Source organism: Salvelinus alpinus, chromosome 4, assembly GCF_045679555.1.
Source record: "Salvelinus alpinus chromosome 4, SLU_Salpinus.1, whole genome shotgun sequence".
NCBI classification, from domain to species: Eukaryota; Metazoa; Chordata; class Actinopteri; order Salmoniformes; family Salmonidae; genus Salvelinus; species Salvelinus alpinus.
The window spans coordinates 72492367-72518189 of NC_092089.1; the positions used below are offsets into that span (position 1 = coordinate 72492367).

At 42.0% G+C, this 25823-nt stretch overlaps 3 protein-coding genes across 5 annotated transcripts; 1 reads left to right on the forward strand and 2 right to left on the reverse strand.

Moving 5' to 3' along the window:
• Window positions 1–5498: 5498 nt before the first annotated feature.
• Window positions 5499–12786, reverse strand: LOC139574395 (ADP-ribosylation factor-like protein 9). The gene is made up of 4 exons (XM_071398923.1): window positions 12386–12786; window positions 9722–9890; window positions 7210–7385; window positions 5499–6889 (listed from the first exon to the last, which is right to left on the reverse strand). The coding sequence occupies exons 1-4, from the start codon at window positions 12611–12613 to the stop codon at window positions 6710–6712; spliced, it is 753 nt and encodes a 250-aa protein (XP_071255024.1). The 5' UTR covers window positions 12614–12786; the 3' UTR covers window positions 5499–6709.
• A 748-nt stretch (window positions 12787–13534) lies between these two features.
• On the reverse strand, window positions 13535–21219 carry LOC139574396 (signal recognition particle subunit SRP72-like). Its single transcript, XM_071398924.1, has 19 exons — window positions 21038–21219; window positions 19938–20058; window positions 19665–19788; window positions 19380–19523; window positions 19121–19232; window positions 18967–18998; window positions 18719–18843; window positions 18548–18605; window positions 18277–18408; window positions 17603–17731; window positions 17412–17484; window positions 16895–16959; window positions 16692–16787; window positions 16459–16562; window positions 16255–16332; window positions 15833–15970; window positions 15695–15732; window positions 14798–14957; window positions 13535–14617 (listed from the first exon to the last, which is right to left on the reverse strand). Exons 1-19 carry the CDS (start codon window positions 21135–21137, stop codon window positions 14425–14427), a joined length of 2022 nt encoding a protein of 673 aa, XP_071255025.1. The 5' UTR covers window positions 21138–21219; the 3' UTR covers window positions 13535–14424.
• LOC139574398 (leptin receptor overlapping transcript-like 1) lies at window positions 21170–25463 on the forward strand. 3 transcript variants are annotated; one of them, XM_071398929.1, is made up of 5 exons: window positions 21170–21499; window positions 22396–22471; window positions 22621–22807; window positions 23160–23272; window positions 24692–25463. In XM_071398929.1, coding segments are annotated over exons 1-5 (393 nt in total). In that variant the 5' UTR covers window positions 21170–21483; the 3' UTR covers window positions 24693–25463. The 3 variants fall into 3 exon arrangements, with proteins under 3 accessions (XP_071255030.1, XP_071255028.1, XP_071255031.1); XM_071398927.1 differs by lacking the exon at window positions 24692–25463 and having other exon boundaries at window positions 21181–21499; window positions 23160–23572; XM_071398930.1 differs by lacking the exon at window positions 23160–23272 and having other exon boundaries at window positions 21339–21499.
• Window positions 25464–25823: the final 360 nt, after the last annotated feature.

Below are 25823 nucleotides of genomic sequence, written 5' to 3' on the forward strand. Positions count from 1 at the left end.
ATCTGTCCACGGTGGCGGCTCTGGCTCTGGACGTGGTCCCCACCATAGTTAATCCCAGCTTCCGTGGCCTCCTCCTAATGGCTACCCACCATATTAACCCCACTGGATTAAGGGGCAGCACCGGACTGAGGGGCAGCACCGGACTGAGGGGCGGCACCGGACTGAGGGGCGGCACCGGACTGAGGGGCGGCTCCGGACTGAGGGGCGGCTCCGGACTGAGGGGCGGCTCCGGACTGAGGGGCGGCTCCGGACTGAGGGGCGGCTCCGGACTGAGTGACGGCTCCGGACTGAGTGACGGCTCCGGACTGAGTGACGGCTCCGGACTGAGTGACGGCTCCGGACTGAGTGACGGCTCTGGCAGGTCATGGCTGGCTGACGGCTCTGGCAGGTCATGGCTGGCTGACGGCTCTGGCAGGTCATGGCTGGCTGACGGCTCTGGCCGGTCATGGCTGGCTGACGGCTCTGGCAGGTCATGGCTGGCTGACGGCTCTGGCAGGTCATGGCTGGCTGACGGCTCTGGCAGGTCATGGCTGGCTGACGGCTCTGGCCGGTCATGGCTGGCTGACGGCTCTGGCAGGTCATGGCTGGCTGACGGCTCTGGCAGGTCATGGCTGGCTGACGGCTCTGGCAGGTCATGGCTGGCTGACGGCTCTGGCCGGTCATGGCTGGCTGACGGCTCTGGCAGGTCATGGCTGGCTGACGGCTCTGGCAGGTCATGGCTGGCTGACGGCTCTGGCAGGTCATGGCTGGCTGACGGCTCTGGCAGGTCATGGCTGGCTGACGGCACTGGCAGGTCATGGCTGGCTGACGGCACTGGCAGGTCATGGCTGGCTGACGGCACTGGCAGGTCATGGCTGGCTGACGGCACTGGCAGGTCATGGCTGGCTGACGGCACTGGCAGGTCATGTCTGGCGGGCGGCTCTGGCTGCTCCTGTCTGGTGGGCGGCTCTGGCTGCTCCTGTCTGGCGGGCGGCTCTGGCTGCTCCTGTCTGGCGGGCGGCTCTGGCTGCTCCTGACTGACGGACGGCTCTGGCTGCTCCTGACTGACGGACGTCTCTAGCGGCTCCTGACTGACGGACAGCTCTAGCGGCTCCTGACTGACGGACGGCTCTAGCGGTTCCTCTACCGGCTTCATGGCACCTGGCTCAATGCTCAATCTAGCCCGGCCAGTGCGGGGAGGTGGAATAACCCGCACCGGGCTAAGCACACGTACAGGAGACACTGTGCGCTTTACCTCATAACACGGTGTCTGCCCGTACTTTCGCTCTCCACGGTAAGCTCGGGGAGTTGGCGCAGGTCTCCTACCTGACTTCGCCACACTCCCTTGTAGCCCCCCCGCCAAGAAATGTTTTGGGCTGACTCACAGGCTTCCAGCCTCGCTTCCGTGCTGCCTCCTCATACCACCGCCTCTCGGCTTTAGCTGCCTCCAGCTCTTCACGAGGGCGGCGATGTTCTCCAGGTTGTGCCCAGGGTCCCTTACCGTCCAGAATTTCCTCCCATGTCCAGAAGTCCTGTGTATGCTGCCGCTGCTGTCGCTGCTGCCCGTTACCACGCTGCTTGGTCCTTGGTTGGTGGGTGATTCTGTAACGCTCGTCCTCCTCCTCGTCTGAAGAGGAGCATGGATCGGACCAATATGCAGCGTGGGTTGAATACATAATTGTTTATTTAAGAAAGACGAAGACGGAAAAACTCTTAAACAAACTACAAAACAATAAACGACGTGAACAGACCTGTACTTGAGAACATAAAACAAGAACGCACGAACAGGAAAGAACACACACACACGAACAAACGAACGAACGAACGAACCAGTCCCGTGTGGCACAAACACTGACACAGGAACAATCACCCACAAACAAACAGTGAGAGCAGCCTACCTTAATATGGTTCTCAATCAGAGGAAACGTAAAACACCTGCCCCTGATTGAGAACCATATCAGGCCAATTGAAAATGAACCCAACATAGAAACACATAACATAGAATGCCCACCCAGCTCACATCCTGACCAACTAAACAAAGACAAAACAAAGGAAATAAGGTCAGGAACGTGACAACATGAATTCAATGAGCACAGAAACAATGATGTCAGTTTGCCTGTGGCCACACTGGCCATTCAATCTCACTTACTGGCAATTGTTGCCTTTTCAATTCAATGAATGGCTTATTTAACAAGGCAGGGCTTCCTGAAAAGAACTTTGATTGGATTATTGGTCTAATGTTCCTTACACATTTAGCTTGACAGCTGAGAAACAAAAAAGTAAGTAGGTAATCTACTAATCTACTGGATACACATGGTATACAACATCCAACGAAATGATTACTTGCAGGTTCCTTCTGGACAATGCAGCAACAATAAGAAATAATCAAAGAAAAGAATAGGAATATAAAGTAAATTGCTCAGTAGAATAGAATAAATATTTTAGCATAAGTATAATACAGGAAAGCACAATTTATAGTCCAGAATGTACACTTGTTTTGTGGAAGGGGGGATTGGGGGGCAAGTGTTTAAATTGTGCAGTATTTAGCAATCCTAACAGGAGTCTGGTAACAGCAGTTGTAATGTGTGGTAGCATGAATGTGTGTGTGTGTGGATGTGTGTATGTCACTTCATTTGGGAGGAGTATTTCCTGCACTTGATAGGAGCTCAGAGCCAAATCTACTGTATCTGATGCAAGCTTTTAGAACAGACCAATATTTAGACTTAGCAAACATTTTCACAGTTGTGTAGTGACACTGCACAATCAAATGGTAATGTATTGAGCACCTACATGCTTTTCTTCTTACAACAGTTGGCTCATACTTTTGATGGGGTCATCAATAATGTTCAGCCTGGGTGTAATTAGTATACAATTCCCTTAGGTGTTTCTCCCACGCTGAGAAGTCTCTTGTGCTTAGCTAGGTATTGGATTATTTCTGTTGGAACTACTTCCAGCGCTGAGTAAGACAGGGGCTCGACTCCTGGTTGCCCCGGGTAAGCATTGGATTAGATCAATGAGAAAATAGACTTCCAATGTGTGAAATTCAATAGGGAAAATATCTCAAACATGTTCACTATGAATGTTGATGTAACAAAATAGTAATTGGTTGAACTTTTTTCCACTGATAGTTTTATAAAAATACAATTTACAAGTCTATATCTAATGTCATGAGAATAAAAATATTTGCAAATACTGATACTCAAAAAGTAGCCTACTTACCAGGGTGTTGTGACCCCCAGTGTTTTGGACTCTTTATGTTGTGCCAGTTCCAGGATCCTACAAGAATGTTTCAGTTCATTATCACCTGTTCCAATTTATCCTCACAATACAAAGAAAATCAATAACAACGTAGTAGTTATTGTTCCTTGCTTTCAGTTTCATCAGGGAATTCATAAAGATGTGCACCTTCGATGGACGAGATCTGTATTCCAAATCCTACAAAAGAGAAAATTGCTCAGAGAATACTATGCAATTGGGTTTATGCCCTTATGATAAAAAGAAAGGGAAATTCTCCATAACATTTTGGATAACATAATGATCAGCATGCACATTTAGACAACATGCCCCGTCAAACGTACCTGTTTTTCCAGATACCATGTTTGCCTGGTGGAAAGGCTTTATAAATGCACCAGGTTGAGTTCACCTGCTGGGTCACAATGGTCTGTGTTGTTGGTATGACATTAGGAGTCACATGGCAGGACTGAAGTACAGTTGAAGTCGGAAGTTTACACACACCTTAGCCAAATACATTTAAACTCAGTTTTTCACAATTCCTGACATTTAATCCTAGTAAAAATTCCCTGTGTTAGTAGGTCAGTTAGGATCACCACTTTATTTTAAGAATGTTAAATGTCAGAATAATAGTAGAGAATGATTTATTTCAGAATTTCTTTCTTTCATCACATTCCCAGTGGGTGAGAAGTTTACATACACTCAATTAGTATTTGGTAGCATTGCCTTTAAATTGTTTAACTTGGGTCAAACGTTTCGGGTAGCCTTCCACATGCTTCCCACAATAAGTTGGGTGAATTTTGGTCCTATTCCTCCTGACAGAGCTGGTGTAACTGAGTCAGGTTTGTAGGCCTCCTTGCTCGAACATGCTTTTTCGGTTCTGCCCACAAAGTTTCTATAGGATTGAGGTCAGGGCTTTGTGATGGCCACTCCAATACCTTGACTTTGTTGTCCTTAAGCCAATTTGCCACAACTTTGGAAGTATGCTTGGGGTCACTGTCAATTTGGAAGACCCATTTGAAACCAAGCTTTAACTTCCTGACTGATGTCTGGAGATGTTGTTTCAATATATCCACATAATCTTCCTCCCTCATGATGCCATCTATTTTGTGAAGTGCACCAGTCCATCCTGTAGCAAAGCATCGCCACAACATGATGCTGCCACCCCGTGCTTCACTGTTGGGATGGTGTTCTTCAACTTGCAAGCCTCCCCCTTTTTCCTCCAAACATAACGATGGGGTTATGGCCAAACAGTTCTATTTTTGTTTCATCAGACCAGAGGACATTTCACCAAAAAGAACAATCTTTGTCCCCATGTGCAGTTGCAAACCGTAGTCTGGCTTTTCCTGGCGGTTTTGGGGCAGTGGCTTCTTCCTTGCTGAGCGGCCTTTCAGGTTATGTCGATATAGGAGTCGTTTTACTGTGGATATAGATACTTTTGTACCCATTTCCTCCAGTGTCTTCACGAGGTCCTTTGCTGTTGTTCTGGGATTGATTTGCACTTTTCCACCAAAGTACGTTAATCTCTAGGAGACAGAACGCGTCTCCATCCTGAGCGGTATGACGGCTGCATGGTCCCATGGTGTTTATACTTGCGTACCATTGTTTGTATAGATGAACATGGTATCTTCAGGCGTTTGGAAATTGCTCCCAAGGATGAACCAGACTTGTGGAGGACTACATTTTTTTGGGCTGATTTCTTTTGATTTTCCCATGTCAAGCAAAGAGGCACTGAGTTTGAATGTAGGCCTTGAAATACATCCACAGGTACACCTCCAATTGACTAAAATGATGTGAATTAGCCTATCAGAAGCTTCTAAAGCCATGACATCATTTTCTGGAATTTTCCAAGCTTTTTAAAGGCAGTCAACTTAGTGTATGTAAACTTCTGACCCACTGGAATTGTGATACAGTGAATTCTAAGTGAAATAATCTGTCTGTAAACAATGTTGGAAAAATTACTTGTGTCATGCACAAAGTAGTTGTCCTAACCGACTTGCCAAAACTATAGTTTGTTAAAACGAAATTTGTGGAGTGGTTGAAAAACTAGTTTTAATGACCCCAACCTAAGTGTATGTAAACTTCCGACTTCAACTGTACTTGAGTGTGGCGGGTTGAAACCGGAGTGAGTCTATCTTCTTCTCAAGACTTCCGATAAAGGAAGTCAAATTAAAAGTGATATCTGAGGTCAAAGAATGACTGAAGTATTCATGGTTAGCTGTATTTTAACTCCAAAAATAAGTTATGTCACCATAAGCCTATATACAAAACTTTGAGCCACACAGACATTTACAACAAGGGTTTTTATTTACATCACCGGGTGTGACAAAACAGAAAAATAGTTGCAAAAAAATAGTTTTTTTATGCTTAAATGACAGAAATGGTTTGGAGGTCTTATAGTCATGGCATACAAATGAATTGTTCAGTAGTGCACTTCAAACCTGCTTATTACTCAAGATTATACCAGTAGTTTTACCAGTGTTAAACATGAAAACGAGAAGCACTTTTTGTGCTTATATGTAGAGTTATTCCTGTAAAAGCTTCAATTAAGTCCAAGGTAAAACATTGTTAGCCAAATAAATATGCCTAGACACATGAAAAATTGTACTTTGGCATTTTTAAAATGTTTCAAAATAAATATGTGGATGGATTGCTTTGGTTACACAACAATCAAATTGGTTTTATGAAAATATAACTATGTAGCAAGTTCCCCTTTAAGACGATATAGTCAATACTTAACTTTTATTATGCAAAATAACAAAAATAATTCTATGTACCTCGAAAGAGTCTTCAACATACTACCTAGCAGCACTGACTCTAAACATGTAACCTACATTGTGCTCTACAGTTGTAGATAGCACTAAGAAGATCTTTGATGACCACAAAGCATTATCAATTAAATCCCTATAGGTAAGGATGTTGAGACCATCCTTGAAATATTGTGTCTGAATGTGAAAAACAAGTAAACTATCAACTCTGTGCTTTTGTTCATTTGTTCTAATGCAATTAATGAATTAATGTAATTGCCAGGGAATGAGTTTGACCATAAGCACGTTGTCAGCTTTTGGCTTCTCTGGAATCATCATCATTCTACAGATGTGAATGAGGCCTTTCACTATCATGGTGTCTGTCAATATAGCTTGTAACTAGTGCTATCCAAACAAATGACGGCAAGCCAGAACAGGGGTGAAATTAAAGTAAGATATCCCCTCTCAGCCAGTCATTCATACAGATGTAGAATCTTAATTTGAGCCAGTTTGCTACAGCAGGAAAATAATCCTGCAGCAACAGGAAATATGAATTATTATGTGGATTATAATTATACATTTTTATAGAAGTTGATATCTTTTTCATTCGGGCAAATCAAGTCAAACATTTCAATTGGAAATTACCAACTTTATAAGCCTTTTTAAAATGCAAATGCACAACAAGTTTCTCAGCAACAAAATAGTGATCAAATTAAGATCCCACATCTGTATCTGATGACTAGATGGTGAGTTTATCTACCATCCTGCACCATTTGAATGATCAGGTCCCGTGCGTCCTGCACAGCAGAGTTCACCTCCGTGTCCCACTTCCTGACATGGGTGCCAATGAGGAAGAGCTTGCGCTGGTCCCCCACTTCCTCCAGGGACAGGGCTTCATGGAGCGTTGTGATACTGCAGGCCCCTTGATTATCCTGGAGATGGAGGAATAACCGGAACAAACCCGAGGTAAGACACTGGAGCAGGTGCAGTATCTCATAGGGATGAAAAAAAAAGAGTCGACGAGGAAAGGAAACGCCCACAAGACTATTGCGATGCAACCCTTTGCCCTTTCTCAATTGTCTTTCCTCGATTCCTCATGTCCTTTCTGCTTATCTCGTTCTTAAAATGCATTGGAGAAGATCTAGGGTTACGCCCCTTTGCGTTTTCAATGCGTTTTGAGAAGGAGGCCAGGAGAGAGGACGTGATGAATCAAGGAAAGACACTTGAGATGGGAGTCTTATGTCAGTCTCACCTGCTTGTTGGCTAGTACCACTAAGGGAAGGTAAAGGTCGGTTTCTAGCAGCTCGTGGAGATGCTTCTTAGCCAAAGGGAACTGGGCGGCATCTGAGGAGTCCACCACAAACACCAGCACCATAGCCTTGCACATGTACCTCTTCCAATAGGGCTGCAGGTTCTCTGTGCCGCCAACTGCAAAATATGCCATGTTTTTTTATTTAATTTCATCACCACAAGGTATCATAGAAGTCATTTTTGTACATTTGTGAAACACAAGAAAATACTATGAATGCATATTGAGTGATGAACTCATTTGACATTTTTCATATTTAACAGCTTGAATTAAGGTCTCCACTAATGAGACCCATTTCTTCTTATCATGGTCATCCAGATAATTAGCAGTTACTGTACTCTGATCATTGATCCACTATAATTGAGAATTTCAATAAGCATTTCTCTACGGCTGGCCATGCTTTCCACCTGGCTACCCCTACCCGGTCAACTGCCCGGCACCCTCCACAGCAATCCGCCAAAACCCCCACCATTTCTCCTTCACCCAAATCCAGATAGCTGATGTTCTGGAAGAGCTGCAAAATCTAGACCCCTACAAATTAGCCAGGCTAGACAATCTGGACTCTCTCTTTCTAAAATTATCTGCCGAAATTGTTGCAACCCCTATTACTAGCCTGTTCAACCTCTCTTTCGTATCATCTGAGATTCCCAAAGATTGGAAAGCTGCCGCGGTCATTCCCCTCTTCAAAGGGGGTGACACTCTAGACCCAAACTGCTACAGACCTATATCTATCCTACCCTGTCTTTCTAAGGTCTTTGAAAGCCAAGTTAACAAACAGATTACCGACCATTTCGAATCCCACCGTACCTTCTCCGCTATGCAATCTGGTTTCAGAGCTGGTCATGGGTGCACCTCAGCCACGCTCAAGGTTCTAAACGACATCATAACCGCCATCGATAAGAGACATTACTGTGCAGCCGTATTCATCGACCTGGCCAAGGCTTTTGACTCTGTCAATCACCACATTCTTATTGGCAGACTCGACAGCCTTGGTTTCTCAAATGATTGCCTCGCCTGGTTTACCAACTACTTCTCAGACAGAGTTCAGTGTGTCAAATCGGAGGGCCTGTTGTCCAGACCTCTGGCAGTCTCTATGGGGGTGCCACAGGGTTCAATCCTCGGGCCGACTCTCTTCTCTGTATACATCAATGATGTTGCTCTTGCTGCTGGTGATTCTCTGATACACCTCTACGCAGACGACACCATTCTGTATATTTCTGGCCCCTCTTTGGACACTGTGTTAACTAACCTCCAGACGAGCTTCAATGCCATACAACTCTCCTTCCGTGGCCTCTAACTGCTCTCAAATGCAAGTAAAACTAAATGCATGCTATTCAACCGATCACTGCCCGCACCTGCTCGCCTGTCCAGCATCACTACTCTGGACGGCTCTGACTTAGAATACGTGGACAACTACAAATACCTAGGTGTCTGGTTAGACTGTAAACTCTCCTTCCAGACTCACATTAAGCATCTCCAATCCAAAATTAAATCTAGAATCGGCTTCCTATATCACAACAAAGCATCCTTCACTCATGCTGCCAAACATACCCTCGTAAAACTGACCATCCTACCGATCCTCGACTTCGGTGATGTCATCTATAAAATAGCCTCCAACACTCTACTCAACAAACTGGATGCAGTCTATCACAGTGCCATCCGTTTTGTCACCAAAGCCCCATACACTACCCACCATTGCGATCTGTACGCTCTCGTTGGTTGGCCCTCGCTTCATACTCGTCGCCAAACCCACTGGCTACAGGGTATCTACAAGTCTCTGCTAGGTAAAGCCCCGCCTTATCTCAGCTCACTGGTCACCATAGCAGCACCCACTCGTAGCACGCGCTCCAGCAGGTATATCTCACTGGTCACCCCCAAAGCCAATTCCTCCTTTGGTCGTCTTTCATTCCAGTTCTCTGCTGCCAATGACTGGAACGAACTGCCAAAATCTCTGAAGCTGGAGACTCATATCTCCCTCACTAGCTTTAAGCGCCAGCTGTCAGAGCAGCTCACAGATCACTGCACCTGTACATAGCCCATCTGTAAACAGCCCATCTATCTACCTACCTCATCCCCATACTGTATTTATTTATCTTGCTCCTTTGCACCCTAGTATCTCTACTTGCACATTTATCTTCTGCACATCTACCATTCCAGTGTGTAATTGCTATTTTGTAATTACTTCGCCACCATGGCCTATTTATTGGCTTAACTCCTTTATCTTACCTCATTTGCACTCACTGTATATAGACTTTTTGTTTTCTTTTGTTCTACTGTATTATTGACTATATTTTGTTTATTCCATGTGTAGCTCTGTGTTGTTGTATGTGTCGAATTGCTATGCGTTTATCTTGGCCAGGTCGCAGTTGCAAATGAGAACTTGTTCTCAACTATCCTACCTGGTTAAATAAAGGTGAAATAAATAAAACAATTGTTATGTGCAGGTTGCATTCACTTTCTAGGAACTCGATCTGCAGGTCCTCCCTATTGATGGACACGGCGTTAAAGCCCTGTGTTGGAGTCACATCCTGCTCCAGACTCCCCGTGGCAAAGCAGTGCAGCAGGCTGGTCTTCCCTGCCCCTTCAAGGCCGAGCACCAGGACTTGCTTTCCTGTGGGCTTCACCTAGAAGGACACATAATAACAAAGAGACATCAGATGCAACCATCCAGATGTATAGAGATCACAACGTTGTATCTGTGCCATTATGGCTTTAGTGAGAGCACGGGAAGTGCCATTGAGGCCATCTCCATTTTGAAGCAGTCGATTTTCTTCTTATTCTACTACTTCTATAAGTTGGTAAACAAACTGAAAGGGTGCACACTGCCACCTGGAATGTGTTGTTTGAACAGGTATAAAGCCAAGGTTGGCGATTTACTGCCACCTCCAGTTATGGAATGTTTGCTCACAAGTATAATTGAGTTATTCCTTCCTTAAGCCATTGGAAGTCCCACCAAGTTGACTACTTCAAAATGGTGAAATTCCTCAATGGCAATGTCCATTCTAAAACAGGCTTTTGGGCACTAGAATCATCTATACATCTCTGTGGCTGCTAACCCATAAGCAAAGATGGAGTATATAAAGGCAAAAATGTCACTCATGTGGAAGTATTATCTGCAAGTGTTGATCCAGAGTAATGAGTTAATGTTAATTAAAACCATGATACTGGGACATTCTAGAATCTTAACAGGTGCTTGCAAATGTCTACCCACACACTCACACATACTACACTGACACTCTAACACACACAGCTGCTACTCTGTTTATTATATATCCTGATTGCCTAGTCACTTTTACCCCTACCTACATCCATATACTGTATTACCTCAACTGCCTCGTACCCCTGCACATTGACTCGGTACTGGTACACTTTATATATAGCCTCGTTATTGTTTATATTGTGTTACTTTTTCCTTTAGCAAATATTTGTCTTACTTTTTAACTCTGCACTGTTGGGAATGTCATAAATAAGCATTTCACTGTAAAGTCTACACCTGTTGTATTTGGCGCATGTGACCAATCAAATTTGATATGATTGTGAATAGTGGAATAATTTAGGCCTAAAACAATCACGTTTCTTGCTTTATCTTTACTTCAGCCTTTTATAGCATAGGCCTACAGAAGTCAATGAGACTGAAGGGGGCTGAACTGAACTGTCACATCATGTGGTCAGTACAAGCTGACCCACTGCCTGAGAATAGACTATAGGGCCAGGTTACCACTGTATGATGATACAGTCTGGCAACATTATTATAATGTCAAGCTGACCAAGCGACAATAGTCGTTTCAGCCACTCGTGACTAATCTGTCACAGGAAAGAAGCTATATCGGAGTGAGGACCTTACTTATTACATATTTATAAACATTACGACAGACATATGACTAGTTTCACAATAGAAATTGTAAAGTTCTTTCAAATCTAGGGTTAGTGCAATTTTGGGATCATTGGGACGTCGCTACACTAAACTCTAACCTTAAGTCCTATTTTTTATTTATTAACAACAAATCAATACAGAAAGTACATGGGGGGAACACAAGTATATATAAATAATATACAAAGGACAATTGGGCTAGGGCCGGGGCTAGAGGGTACAATATCACATTACACACGGACCTTAAGGGACATACATACACTTAGAATTATAACAGCTTTTTTGTTAGTAGAGTAATTGTCTTAAAATATAGTTCAATTTCTTTTTGTAAGGTAAGAAACTGTTGTGTTTTGTTTGGGAATTTACATTTGTGATTATGAAATTTGCCCAAAAGAATAATTAAATGAATTACATAAAATAGTTTCAACTTATTTCTATCGTGGGGAAAGAATCCAAGCAGTACATCTCTCCACAATAGTGTAAAATCTTCATAAATGTGTTCAATTATAAATCTACTAATGTCTCGCCACAGTTTTCTTACATGTATACAATGCCAAAAAACACTGTTTCTGGGTGGTCATTACAAAAGGAGCAATCTGAGTTTGTTTTCCTTAAACTTCTTCATATAGTGGTTGGCAGGATAATATTTATGAATAATTTTAAAGGAAACTTCCTTAACAAGTAGGTAAGTGTGTGGCAACATCCAAACTTTTCCCCCCAACAGATATTATCAATAAAACCGTTCCAATAAGGCTTAACATAAGGTATAGGATACAACATCCTGCTGGAACAAGGTTCGTATCGCTCTGTTGTTGAATGGACCACAAGAGATACAAATCTTTCCTACTGATGAGTCAACAGGGTTAATGGAAGGTCGTTTCTGAGGGTCAGGTCTCGACACGTTCCTGAATAATAAAGCAACACCTGAGGGAATGGCATCTAAAACAATTACAAAATCTTTAGGTGTTACAGGGATCTTGTAAAGTGATAAGAATTCATTTATAACTAAGTAAAAAGCCATCTGAACCTTAACTCCTATACTTACCATAACCATAACTTCAAATGGGCTAACGTCAGAATTGGAACGTCCCAAGAATCCCATTTAGACTTCACCAAAATCGAGACAATTTGCGGTGAGGTTATTTCCACTAGCAACCACAAACATCCGTCAAGTAGGCATGCCTCATAATCCCTGAGGTATCAAAAATAAACATTTTACAAGCACAAGATGAACAAAAAGTAGCCTACCTCTGTTACTACGACTGTTGGTGTTTGGTTTGCGCGTTCTGGTACTTTTCGTGCAGTTTCATTTCTAGTGTCCTTTTCTATTTTCTCTGGTTCTTGCTCTGGCTTTGGCTTTGCCTTCGCCTTCTTTGCCTTTACCCCCGAAGACACAAAAGTCCAGATGACATACCCAACTCCTCCGGTTACTGCGAGAGTAAAACCTACGACCGCAGCTTCTCTGACACCAGGCATGTTAGAAACAATTTTGCGAAATCTTGAATACCTGCTTCACATGTCTTTATACATCGTGATAATGGTTATTATCTAGAAGTTTGCATCCCCGGTTACAGCCTGGTTCTAATGTCTTTGGTTATCGTTACAACAAGTGGATTAGTCAAACTACCTCAACGCGATAGGGGATATCCGGGCGTTTAGGAGCACACAGGAAGGAAGTACCAGACAAGAAAATATTATGAAAGCAGGATCTAGAATATATTGAGAAATATATATATAGTATAACACCTTTAAAAAAAAAAATCTAATATTCAACAATTTAGACAGTTTTTGCTACATTACACACTAAATTGCTATCCTGTCCGCGGTGATTTAATCCCTTCATATACAGTCAATGTTTAATTAATCGTCTCATTTCGGCTCATCAATTTGATTGACATGTAGAGAAACCACCCTATGCACTTACTTTGCGTATAAAATTGTCATGGCTAGATGGGATACAGCTAATCTCAAATTGCCATTAAAAAATTGATTTTGTGTGTGGATTTCAGCCAACCCTAACCCTTTTCCTAAATGTAACCTAATTCTCCTAACCTGCTACGAAAAGTCGATTCTGACAAACTGTATACTATCTAGTCAAAACCATTTAACATGTCTTGGCTGGGGAGTGGGGGAATGTAGCGTCACAATTTCAAATGTAAGACTGAAAAACGACTACAATGACAGAATGGAACAGAAAATGTGCAACACCAATGATGCAGAATTGCATCTGAATGATCTTTTCTGCTTTGCACTTCCATAGTAAATCCACCAGGCGGCGCTTGATATTAAAGAGGGCACACAGCATACAATGCTGATGAGATGTTCCATGACCATAAATCCAGATAAATTTCGCTTTGGAAAGTGTTAAGTTAAAAAAACACAAGAAAGGAACATCAGTTTGTCAGTTGTTAAGGAAGCCTATTTATTAAGACAACAATGGGACACAAATTTTGGCAAAAATAGTTTGCTTCCATCATTGTAAACAGTTCCTAAAACAATGTCCTAATTATGTACTGCTAGCCAATAATTAAAAAGGTAGACTCAGCGAAATGACATTGCCACGAGCAGCAACACAGATAGAGATGAGCAAGATGCAACACTTCGCTCTCACACAGTATCTGTGCATGGGTTCACTTCACGCTGTTACAGCGTGGTAGGTAAGGGACCAAAACAGCAGAGAAGTTGAGCAACGTGCTTCAACTCTCTTAGTTGTTGCAGAAATTGATCCACTTTGCTGTGTACTTTCTGCATCTACATCATATCGCTGAGTCTACGTTTAAAAACAGACTTTTTGCATTAGCCGAAAACGATGCAGGGATTTAAAAATAAATATACTTTAACATACACAGCTTGCCTCTTAGGTTGAAAACAAGGTCAAGTGATTGAAATTGAGTGGGCAAGTCCAGGAAATTAGTTCACGGTCAAGGAACCGTGTTCAAATACTCAGGCTCAGGGAGAAGAGAAAACACAAACAGTACATTTTTTCTGCACAGAAGATATGCATTACAAACTAGCAAGACCCCCCTTGCCTACAACACAAGGTCTCTTAGTTCACCGACATTTGTTTCTGCATCTTAAAAGAAAACCAAACCGTGAAGAAAGCATTGGGGCCTATTACTAAATGTATTGCAACTTATTCAACAACCAGAAATTGGACACCATTATTTGTTTGGTAAAAAAAAAGTTATAACCAACTTAAAAAATGACAAAGCTCATGATTCTGTGAGTTCCGGGCCATGTGGTGGTGGTCACCAATGTGTTGCTCCATATCTGCAACGTTCTCCAGGCTACCAGCCACCCTTGCCTCCCTTTTTCTTCTTCTGAGGGGCCTTCTTGCGGGCCCCTGGCCCTGCAGTGGCAGGCTTCTGCTGTCGCGGAGGGACAACGTTGCTGGTAGCGGGGGCCGAGGTGGAGGCAGAGGCTTGGGCTGACCCTGGCCGGGGGGAGGTGGGGGGACTGTTGGCTGTCTTACTGGCATCCCTGGAAACACAGCAAAATGAAGTGATTACCAACCAAATGCAACACACTACATGACAAAGGGTGCCAACTGAATGAATCTGGAGTCAGACAGATGTATTAAATGTTCAACTATTAGATTCATATACCTTTATAGAGCTAATGAAAGTGACAAACGGTAAGAGACAAGGATGCGTTACTCACAGGTCGGACGCGGCTCCTGACGTGGCCCCCTGCGTGCCTTTACCCACTTGTTCCTTCTTCTTGCCCTTCTTCCTGCCCCGGTAGTAGGTGCGCTCTCTCATGGGCAGCCATCTCTCCTGGTCAGGGTTCGCCGTGGGGTCGTAGTTCTTGGGCAATTTTCCTAAACAGAGGCGAGAGAAAAATAGCAATTCCCCATCCAAATCAGAGATGTTGACTTTATAAACCTCTTAAGAATCCGCCCCTTTGCCCCCCAATTTCCACCTAAAATGACATACCCAAATCTAACTGCCTGTAGCTCAGGACCTGAAACAAGGATATGCATGTTCTTGATACCATTTGAAAGGAAACACTTTGAAGTTTGTGGAAATGTGAAATTAATGTAGGAGAATAACACATTAGATCTGGTAAAAGATAATGCAAAGAAAAAAACATGCATATTTTTTGTTGTTGTTGTACCATCTTTTAAATGCAAGAGAAAGGCCATAATGTATTATTCCAGCCCAGGCACAATTTAGATTTTGGCCACCAGATGGCAGCAGTGCACATGCAACGTTTTAGACTGATCCAATGTGCCATTGCATATATATTCAAAATGTTTTATCAAGACTGCCCAAATGTACCGAATTGGTTTATTAATTCAAGTTCATAATGGTGCACTCTCCTCAAACAATAGCATGGTATTCTTTCACTGTAATAGCTACTGTAAATTGGACAGTGCAGTTCAATTAACAAGAATTTAAGCTTTGTACCCATATCAGATATGCCTATGTCCTGGGACATTTTTTTGTTACTTTCAACCTCATGCTAATCACATTAGCTCAACCGACCCTCAGGGGGAGGGGGTACACCGATCCCATAGAGGTTAATAAGATATTCACATACAACATGAGGACATACCCTTCTTTTTCTTCCTCTTCTTTTTAACATCCCCCTGGCTGTGGAGAGATAATATTGATAGTGAAAGCCTATGTATAAAACAGGTATTACACAGCTTAATTAACGCAGCCTTTAATTAAAAGCATTTGGTCTCCTTACCCTTGTTCTTTTGGTAGGTTGTCTCCCGGTACTTTAGCGGCCTTCTTTCTGACGTAGTTGGCGCCATGAGAGTTCTCCAGCTCATCTACGTCCACGTTAAACAACATGCTTTCAGGGGAAGGGAGGTGCTTGCTGAGGCTGGGACAAAGGACTAAGGACATAATAAAATATGCTTTTCCATTCACTAAACAGTTCTAGGCACTTTATGATATCCCTGGTAAAATCACCTTGACTGTGAATGAGAACTGGACCAAATCAGAGATAGTCATTCAAATACTCAAAGATTTGACATTGCAGTTCTGACAGTTGTGCTATGATAGTGGCAACGGCATGGATTGCTGGATCAATTGCAAGCATTCGTTCCAAATAAAGTTATTATTTATGTGTAGTTTCAAATACAGAGAGAGCGAAAAAAAGGATACGACTTGGCTTTATCTTGATCGACCAAAGAATAGGCAGAGATGAGTTGTGCCAAAGTGTGGATGTCATTGGTGTTTTGTCTGTGGAGCAAGGGAACAGATGCGTTGTTACACTGAATACCACACGTAGAGCAAGCAGGACATACACCAGCATCACCACTGCAGAACAACAGTAGAAACAGAACAATCGTTAAGAGCATCACTCACTTCCACAGTTGTTCCAGGTCACTGATGGCTTCCTTTTTCCGTCCATACTTCAGCTTGAAATCGGCGGCCTCTCGTACGAGTGCCAGGTGAATAGAGGAACCAGGCTGGGATGGAGGAAGACAAAGTGGAATAGTGGACAATGCAGTGTTACTATGGAAACAAATAGTAACACACACACTCCAGGATTTAAAAAGTTATATTGACTTCTTTATAATGTGCTTGTTGACTAATACCTGTTCAGATTGGTAGTGCTGAATAGCTTGGCTGAAGACATCAATTGCGCTGTCGATGTCCTCTTCGTGGTTGTACATCGTTACCAGAGCTGAGATCTGTGAAACAATTTCAATTTGTTAGCAGGAGTGTTATGATGTAATGTTCGTTCAGAACATTTTTAATCTATGATTAGATGTAGAATAATAGAAGTGTAACAACTAACCATTCCTTGTTTGTGCTTGAAATCTTCGATTGACTTCAAGATGTCACATGCTTTGGTAACGTGACCTTTGGAGAAGACACCAATGAAGGTTTATTTATTACGAGGTTACCTTCTACTCGGTCAGGTGCTCAAACACCTGAATTCAGACAGAACAGGAGTCACTTGCTCATCAAATGACATGATAGCACAGCACTAGGTATGGTATCAATCAGTAAGTATACTGTTAAGCACTAATCTAATTTATCATCTTCAATAGGCGGCAGGTAGCCTAGTGGTTAGAGCGTTGGGCCAGTAACCAAAAGGTTGCTGGATCAAATCCCCGAGCTGACAAGGTAAAAATCTGCCCCATGAACAAGGCAGTTGTTCCCTGTTGGCCGTCATTGTAAATAAGAATTTGTTCTTAACTGACTTGCCTAGTTAAAGAAAGGTTAAATAAAAAAAATAGGCCTATTTTCTGCTTGTTACCCAGAGCAAAAAAAATAATTTAAAAAATGGGGATATGGAAAGACAACCTTACCTTGAGTCAAATAGAGTTGTGCCATTGTTAATTTGATACCAGATGCACTCTCTGGGTGCTGGTCTGCGAAACACTTTACAACAGAAACACACACAGCCAGCATTATACATACAAGAGCTTTCAATGGCTATTTATGTATTTATACATCAACTACACGTATCTCAAGTTAGGATCTGGTCAACAGGGAGTACCTGAAGCAGCTCCATGGCCTTGGAGTGTTGCTTCTCTCTGCACAGCTGAGCCACCTGGATCAGAACGGGCAGCGGGTGGCCTGGGTTCTGGGACTGGAGGCCTGACGACAGCTTTCTGCACTGGTCCGCCTGTGGGGTGCACGTAACAAATCAGCAATGACCGTTGAGATTCCCAGTCTAACCTGTTCACCATTCTCCCTGGTCTGGGACCAAAAGGCTCCTGAACGGCTTCAACCCCAAAGCCATAAGACTGCTGAACAGTTCATTAAACGGCTACCCGGACGTTCTGCTGTTCACCCCCTAGCTACATGTACTTCAATCAATCACCTAACCAAATCTATATATACACACATATATTACCTCAATCACCGGAACTACCTCGCACCCCAGTACACTGACTCAGTACTCCCTGTATATAGCCGTGTTATTTAGTTACTATTTTCTTTTGAAATATTTGTCAATTTTCGTACTTTTTAACTACATTGTTGGGAAAGGGCTCGTAAGTAAGCATTTCATGGTAAACGTCTACACTTGTTGTATTTAGCGCATGTGACAAATAACATTTGATTTGATTTTGATTTGACATGAGTATGTAGTGAAATTGTCAAAATAAAGCTGTGAATAAAGAGTGGAGGATAATTTTAACAATGAGTTAATGTATTCAAATCCGATACCTGGTTAGTGTACATAGCCAACAGGGCTTTGTTGAATTCGATGGCTTGCAGCTGTTTCTTGGCCAGCTTGTACTCGACACCGTCAGCATTTGTCAATTTCACCTTCTTCTTAGAGTCAAACACGTTTTGGTCCTGCAGGAGAAAAAGCATATGAGCAACAGCGTCAGCCCCCATGGCTACAACAATAAGAGAACACAGTCAATAACAGCTTAGCCTGTTTCAATGTTTAGTAGTTCCTAGCAGTACAGGGAAGGTTCATGCGTGTATCTACCTTGTTTATTGTAATGATGTTGTTCGCAGTCACAGCTAGAAGTCCCACATCCGATGGCCTAGGATTCAACAAAAAAGAATTCCACTACTCTCTCGTCCTGTGCCTACAATAGCACATACTTTACAATTGAATGTAATGGCTCAATTGATCCCACTTTAGAGTAACACTCACTTGAGCTTGATGACTTGGTTATAGAGCTGCAGCGCCACTTCTGTCCGACCCTGTAACTGCATAACGTAGGCCATCTGGGAGTGGATAACGGCCAGCTCTGACTCAATGTCCTCCTCGGTTATATCCTGCACAAACCAGACAAGCATATTACGATTCACAATTTGAAAAAAAGAAGAATACATTTTTAAATCTGTACACTTAGCCATGACATTGTGAACGTATTTATTTCACAGGCATAGAGCACTCACCGAATCCTCGGACAAGGAAACACGACAAAGCTCTGAAAAAATGACGCAAACAAAAATTGTCAACATTAATCATGAAAGGGCTGGACAAAACCTACCGCACAGCATTACGAATTAAGGCCATGTCTGTAGAATTGCATTTGTCTGTGGTCCTAACCTTCTGCTTCCTGTAGTTTGTTCATAGCCTCCGTGAGTTGGCCTTGACCAATTAGAGTACAGGCAGCGTTGTAGCTCAGCTCATATGTAGTCTCTGACAGGCCAAGATCATCCTGCAAAAACAGGGTGGAATTAAATGTATTATTCAGTGTTAAATTGAGACTCAGGGAAGATGAAGGATACTAAAGGCTTCAATAATCAAGTGTCTCAGAAGACCAGTACGAATAGAAGTCTGTTTTAAATGGGTGCAGATGACCCACCGGAGAAGCTTTCTCCCATGTGCTCATAGCAGCCACCACGGCTGAGAGGTTTGTCTTCCTCTCCTCTTCGTATTCATCCTGGGAGTTCCTGATCAGGTCCGTGTAGACAGCCTTGCACTCGTCATAGCGCTCCATACGGTACAGCTATGGTGAGAACAAAGGGGAGGTCAGGGATCAGTACATTGGGCCAGTTTACTGTGGCTGGCAGGACCATCCACTGAAGGGTAGACAGGCAAGCAGTGCAAACAACATCTAATGTCATTTCTTATTTTCATAAAGTCTTACCACTTGACCATAGAGTTCTTTGAGCTTGTCTGTTTGTTCTGAAACACCTTCAATAGTCTTCAGAGCACTTTCAACTCTGTTCAACCGGTACTCACAGTAGGCCTTTTCAAACAAAATGAGTTCACTGAGGAAGCACAAAGAAAGTGTTAAACATTGGCCTAAGGGTACAGCCAGGAGTTTCTCAAACCAGACCAAGTATTTATAGATTTTGCATTGCTACAAGATTATCACTATAGAACATTATGTTAAAGTCACAAGTCATTTTCAACATACCTGCCAAGTATTTTTGAATATGTGTTCATGACATTCAGTGCCTCTTTGAAGCTACCATTTTGCAGCAGGCATACTATTTTACAGCGAAGGGCTGTCACATCTTCCTTGACTTCATGCAAAACTGTGGAAGAAATGAATAATTGAGATTAAAGGGGCAAACTGCTGTTCTAACAGTAACAAAGCATACACCCCACCACTGTTTTAGTAGAGTTTAATGATGGGGCTGGAGAAATGTAACCTGTCAAATTCATAGACAGAGCTACAAATGCAAGGACTCACCATCCATGAGATAAAAATGATACTTTCAACCATGTTGAGGTTATATACTGTACAACGTTGGTTTACAATTACATTGTTGACAAACATTGGAGTAAAACAAGCTTATATTGTGGGTTCTGATGATGTATGACAGTTAAACTATGAACTAAGCTCATGAGGCATTTATATGTTCTAGTCAAGAATCACTGAGTGTATATAATTAATCTAAAAGTATTTATATAAATAAAAAAAATAAAAGTGATGTAGCAATCGCAGATTGGCCCTTAGTGTAGTTACATGCAAAAGTATAATTTTCCTTCAGGTCAGTCACCACCAACGATAATTTAATCAAATCTCAAATTATGGTGTGCAATAGAGAACTCAATAATGTTCCAATGAAAGTGCAAATCTGTGGATCACACCTCCCAGCAGATACAAGGCTGATAGCTACAGGATAGATAGAGTCAAACAGGGTAGTTGCTAGCGAGCCAGCCAGCTAGCGAGCCAGCCAGCCAGCGAATTGGGACACGTCACTGTGTTTACAACTCAGATCTGACTGACAATTTTGAAATATTATCCCTAGAGTAAAAATATGCTATTACTTGTTCTCAATAAAAATCTACACTATGTTCCGATCATTGGGGGGAAATTGTAATTTAACAAAAACTTCCTAACTAGTGATTAGCTTGATTATAGCTGCATATTTATTTTTAACTAAGAGTTGTAACTTAACGTTAGCTCGCTAGCTAACCAGCTGGATAGTAATCATTCAGCCCTGAAACAACACAGAGCATTTATTCAGATTTGACAGCTACAAACATGTGAACAAGAGTAAACCATACTTTTGTTGACAGCTTTGATGGCCCGAGTAAAATCTCCATTCTGTCCACAACGATTCACTTCTGTCCACAGCGAAGCAACTGTGCCTCCTCCACTCGCCATCTTTCACTCCATGCAGACTGCCAGCGGAAGCACAATTATGTTTCTTCCGGATTGATAGAATCACAAAAATGGCTAAAGAAAAAGAGTGAAGAACCCGCATGCATTAAAAAAGATAAACATCATAATTAGCAAACGTATTTAGATACAGGGTGGGTTTCAGCATACACATTGATTAGTCAGATTATCTATTTTATATGTTCTTCTGATTGATGGGATTCCGCGCGTGCGTATTGCTAGATACAGACACAGCTCTATGGGTGAAATCGAATTCACGGACTGTTTGATGCAGTACTAGTAAGGGTGTATTGTTGTCGTGGACTGTGTGACGAGTTTATGTCCTACAGAAATGGCCGGGATTAAAGGTGAGGAAGTTGCTGTCTTACTTTTAAATAATACATTAATTGGATTACAAGAAATATAGTCAATCACACATAGCGAGCCAACTAGCTATGCTTTGACATGGTGTGCTGCTACCTAACCACTGCCTGAGTGCTAGCCAGTTAAGCGAACTATCCTCCTTTGCTAGCTAACTAATGTGATGTCGGCTTATTATCTGCTAGCTATGTAACGTTAGCTAAATAACTAGCTAATTATATAACGTCAACTAGCAAGGACGTTAACTAGGCACTGTAGCTAGCTAGCTAGCTAGCTAATAACATTATTTGTGTTCTAGTTAGTAACGCGTTAGCTAGCTACAGTTAACGTTAGGTTGCTAGATTAGCACCTGGCTAGTTATGGTATTGATGATGGGCCATTTAACTAACTCATGATGCCATTACGAATCGATGAAATACACGTTAGAAACTAGCCTTGTCCTGCCAAACCTAATGTTGTATTGTTATGGCTAGGCAATTATGACAAGCTAAATTAGCTAACGTTAGACCTCGCTAACAAGTGCGTTGTCTCAATCCTCCTTTATCTAGTTAACCATCTAGCTATCTAAGTCATCATGACATGCAGAAGTTTACAAATCAATGTTCTAACTAGTAACTAGTTAAATTAATACACTTTAATGCTAGCAACTTTCTAATAAACATCTATGATAGCTGGAAATACTCTGCATCCCCTCACCCAATCCATCCCAGCCAGGCCCTGAATGTGAAATCATCTGATTTGTCACATGATTATTTCCTCCTTGGAGCTACAGCATTAGGGTCATGGTCAGATGATCAATTATGACCTAAGGAATTAGTATTGCACACACACACACAAACACAAACAAACACAGTGGCTTAGTTTATTTCCTTCTCCTTTCTAGCTCTGATCAGCCTGTCCTTTGGTGGGGCTATTGGCCTCATGTTCCTGATGCTAGGATGTGCTCTTCCAGTGTATGAGTAAGTATCTTCATCATATTCATGTTTCATGTGTTAATGTCACGTGCACAAGTACTGTAAAATGCCTTTCTTGCAAGCTTTTATAATATAATGCTGCCCACATCAAGTATTTTCCAAGTCAGAACTGACGGGAACTTCTCTCTTCACAGTAAATACTGGCCCTTGTTCCTCCTCTTCTTCTACATCCTCGCCCCAATCCCTTACTGCATCTCCCGGAGAATTGTTGACGACACAGACTCGGCCAGCAATGCCTGCAAAGAGCTGGCTTTATTTCTCACAACGGGCATAGTGGTTTCAGCCTTCGGCCTGCCCATCATTTTCGCAAGAGCTGATGTTGTAAGTATACATCTTGGTGATTTTACTTGTGTAGGCTAAGGGGTGTTTGACAACACTTTGCTCTCATACCTGTGCAGTAACAACATTGCATTAGCTTTGTTGTTACAAGTAATTGCTTTCTAATTGCATACATTTTTGGTGTTACACAAATGCAATAAGGACCATTCCTTATAGGACTGTTGGGCTACATCTTATAGGCTACCATTTGTGTAATAACAAGAAATGCTCAAATCCGTTACTAAACAACACTTAGAAAAGGGCTGTGATTTGCTCAATCCAAACAGATTGAAAGTATGCAATGCAGAATTTTGTAACATATGTTGACTGAATTATTTATGTTTGTTGTTTACAGATTGCCTGGGGAGCATGTGCGCTTGTGTTAACAGGCAATGTAGTCATCTTCGCAACCATTCTGGGATTCTTTTTGGTGTTTGGCACAAACGACGACTTTAGTTGGCAGCAGTGGTAAAATTGGGGTGTGGTGGGGCTAAGTCAGAATTGTTTATTACTAGCATTGTTATTATTATTGTTATGATTGTAATTATTGTTTGTTGTTATTTATATGACTGCCCGTCCATAGACACACGAAACCAGTGCAATAATCTGTTTTAACTGTCATGCGGAATGTCAGACTGACTTCAGGTGGATGTGCTGACTTTCATTTTGACTTTTATTTTTGGCTCCATGTTTGTGAGTCTTCTCCCTTCATGTACTGTACAGGCTTATTTTTTGAGAGTTGCGATAAAATATTGTTGAGATCATAAATGCCCATGTAATCTGTGCAAATGCAAAAATGTCCACCTGGACTCAGATTGACCTATGGAAGGGGTCTTTGGCTATTGGTTTGGGATTTTTTTCCATTGTCTGAAGGTTGGAAGCTTTTTTTCCTGTGACAAAGATATCTTACTGATAAAAGATATGTAACTTTGGGAGTGAGGGTATACAGTAGCATGCTGGTCAGTTTCGAGGGGATAGTCTCCCCTTCCAAGTGCTGACATGAAGCTGAAGCACTGGATATTTTGCATGGAGTAAAGGTTGTTTTTGAAGAGCACATTGAAAGCTGAACGCCTGTGAGTTTCTCTCAGCTTGAAACCATTCAATATGAAGGTAGATACAGCATATATTGATAAAATGCATTATCCAATGCACTGTCCCCCATTGCAGTGATCAAATTCTAATGACTCGGCTATTCACCGACATTAATTTGATACAGGCCTCTTGTGTTTGGTAGTTTAGCGTAGCGTAGCATATTCTGCCCCTTTTGAAAATAGTCTAGAAGTCATTGTAACCCTGTGTCATCTTTTCTCTTTAGAATAGAGTCATCAAAAACCTTGGTCAGACAGCCCAGGATTAAGGCTAGCCGGCGTGAAATGTGGCCAACTTAAGATCTAGGCTACTTATAACCCGGGTCACTAATACCGCTAGCCCTAGATTTACCAGGTATCCAAGAGACCAATTGGTTTCTATACCAGTAATTGGAAACCAAGGCTGCACTGTAGTTATATTTCACAGATAAATGTGGATGAACCCTAGTTTTTACCAAGGCATATCATGTTTTGTTCTATATTTAGTACATCTGCACTAAGATGTTTTCCCGTCCTCTCCCTGAAGGAAATCAATTCGCCGTATAGGTCTAAACTACTTTTATTGTGGTCCTTGTATACTTGCATTGGGTGTGCTGATACCATACTTTCACTCAGTGTAGTTTGCCATTAGTTAAAGGTCTCAGAGGACTGTGTCCTGAGCTGTGAAGTTTGCTGTTACATTTAACTGAACTAGTTGTAGCTAAGCAAGGTATTAAGCATCTGTCACCCCGTGTGCACTGGCCTGTTTAGCTGGGTGGAAAGGTTGCGTGTTTAAGATCTCTTTGTTTTTATTTTGCAGATGGAGCAGTTATCTGTGAAAAGTGGTCTCTGGAAGAGGCAACAAACAAAAAAAGACTGAAATCCATCTAAAAATATTCCAGAAGTATTCGGAAGCACTGATTCATCCGGTATCTCTTTCTGTCTCACTCAGATTGTGAGTAAGTTTGTCAACTTCTTATTTCCAGTCTTCCAGAGACCACAACCTCCATGAAGATAGTGATCATAATGAAAACCCTTTTGCACCTTTTTTGAGTTTAGTTGAACTTTTTAAATAATCATTGTTACCTTGATTATCAAAGGTAATGTTACAACAAATGGCTTTTGGTGTTTTTGTTATCCTTTTCTGTAAGTAAAGTTTAAACTTTCCATACATCAAAACAAATGATAAAATATACATTTGTGCCTACAGCAATGCACTGATGGCATATCTACAGTTTTTGGACATCCAGGGTAGGCTATTCATAGCATTTGAACCACAATTTAAGCATTATAGACCGAGTATTGCTTAGTGAAAGTTTGAGAAATGTACAAAGAATTTCAATATAATTCTATCAAACAAATGAACACACACAAACTGCATAATCAGGTCATTCTAGTCATGGGATGGGTTTGTCACTGATCTCTTTTGTGAAAGATATGTTGTTTCACAGACCTGGAAGAATATTTTATTTATTGGTATTAGAGGATGCTTTGTGTAGATGTCCAATTGCCACTTTCTATTTACAACTGTTGTGTTCGAAGGCAGAGGTCAGCATGGGGGTTTTCTTTTCTAAATAAAAGCCTTTTTTGAACATCCTCTCATTGAATGAATTATGCATAAAATTCCTACAGTATCAACACTTCCTAGTTGCATTTGGTCTGAGACTTTTGAAGAGACTCTAACTTGACTACGAAACCTTCAGATCTCGCAACAGGATCAAACCATTGATTCTATACAGTTGCTTTGGCACATTCTGCACCGGTGTGTATAAGGTAGAGAATGACATGTTCACACCTGGAAGCCTTCACACCTGGAAGCAGGTAGTCAAGCACTAACAGGAGGAATATGTGTTTTGTCTCCCCCACCTGGCAAGGAACTGACATGTGAAACAAGGCCATGCATAAGCGGAGACTTCTTTATTAAAGGCCCCAGACTCAGTGCAGTGATGTCC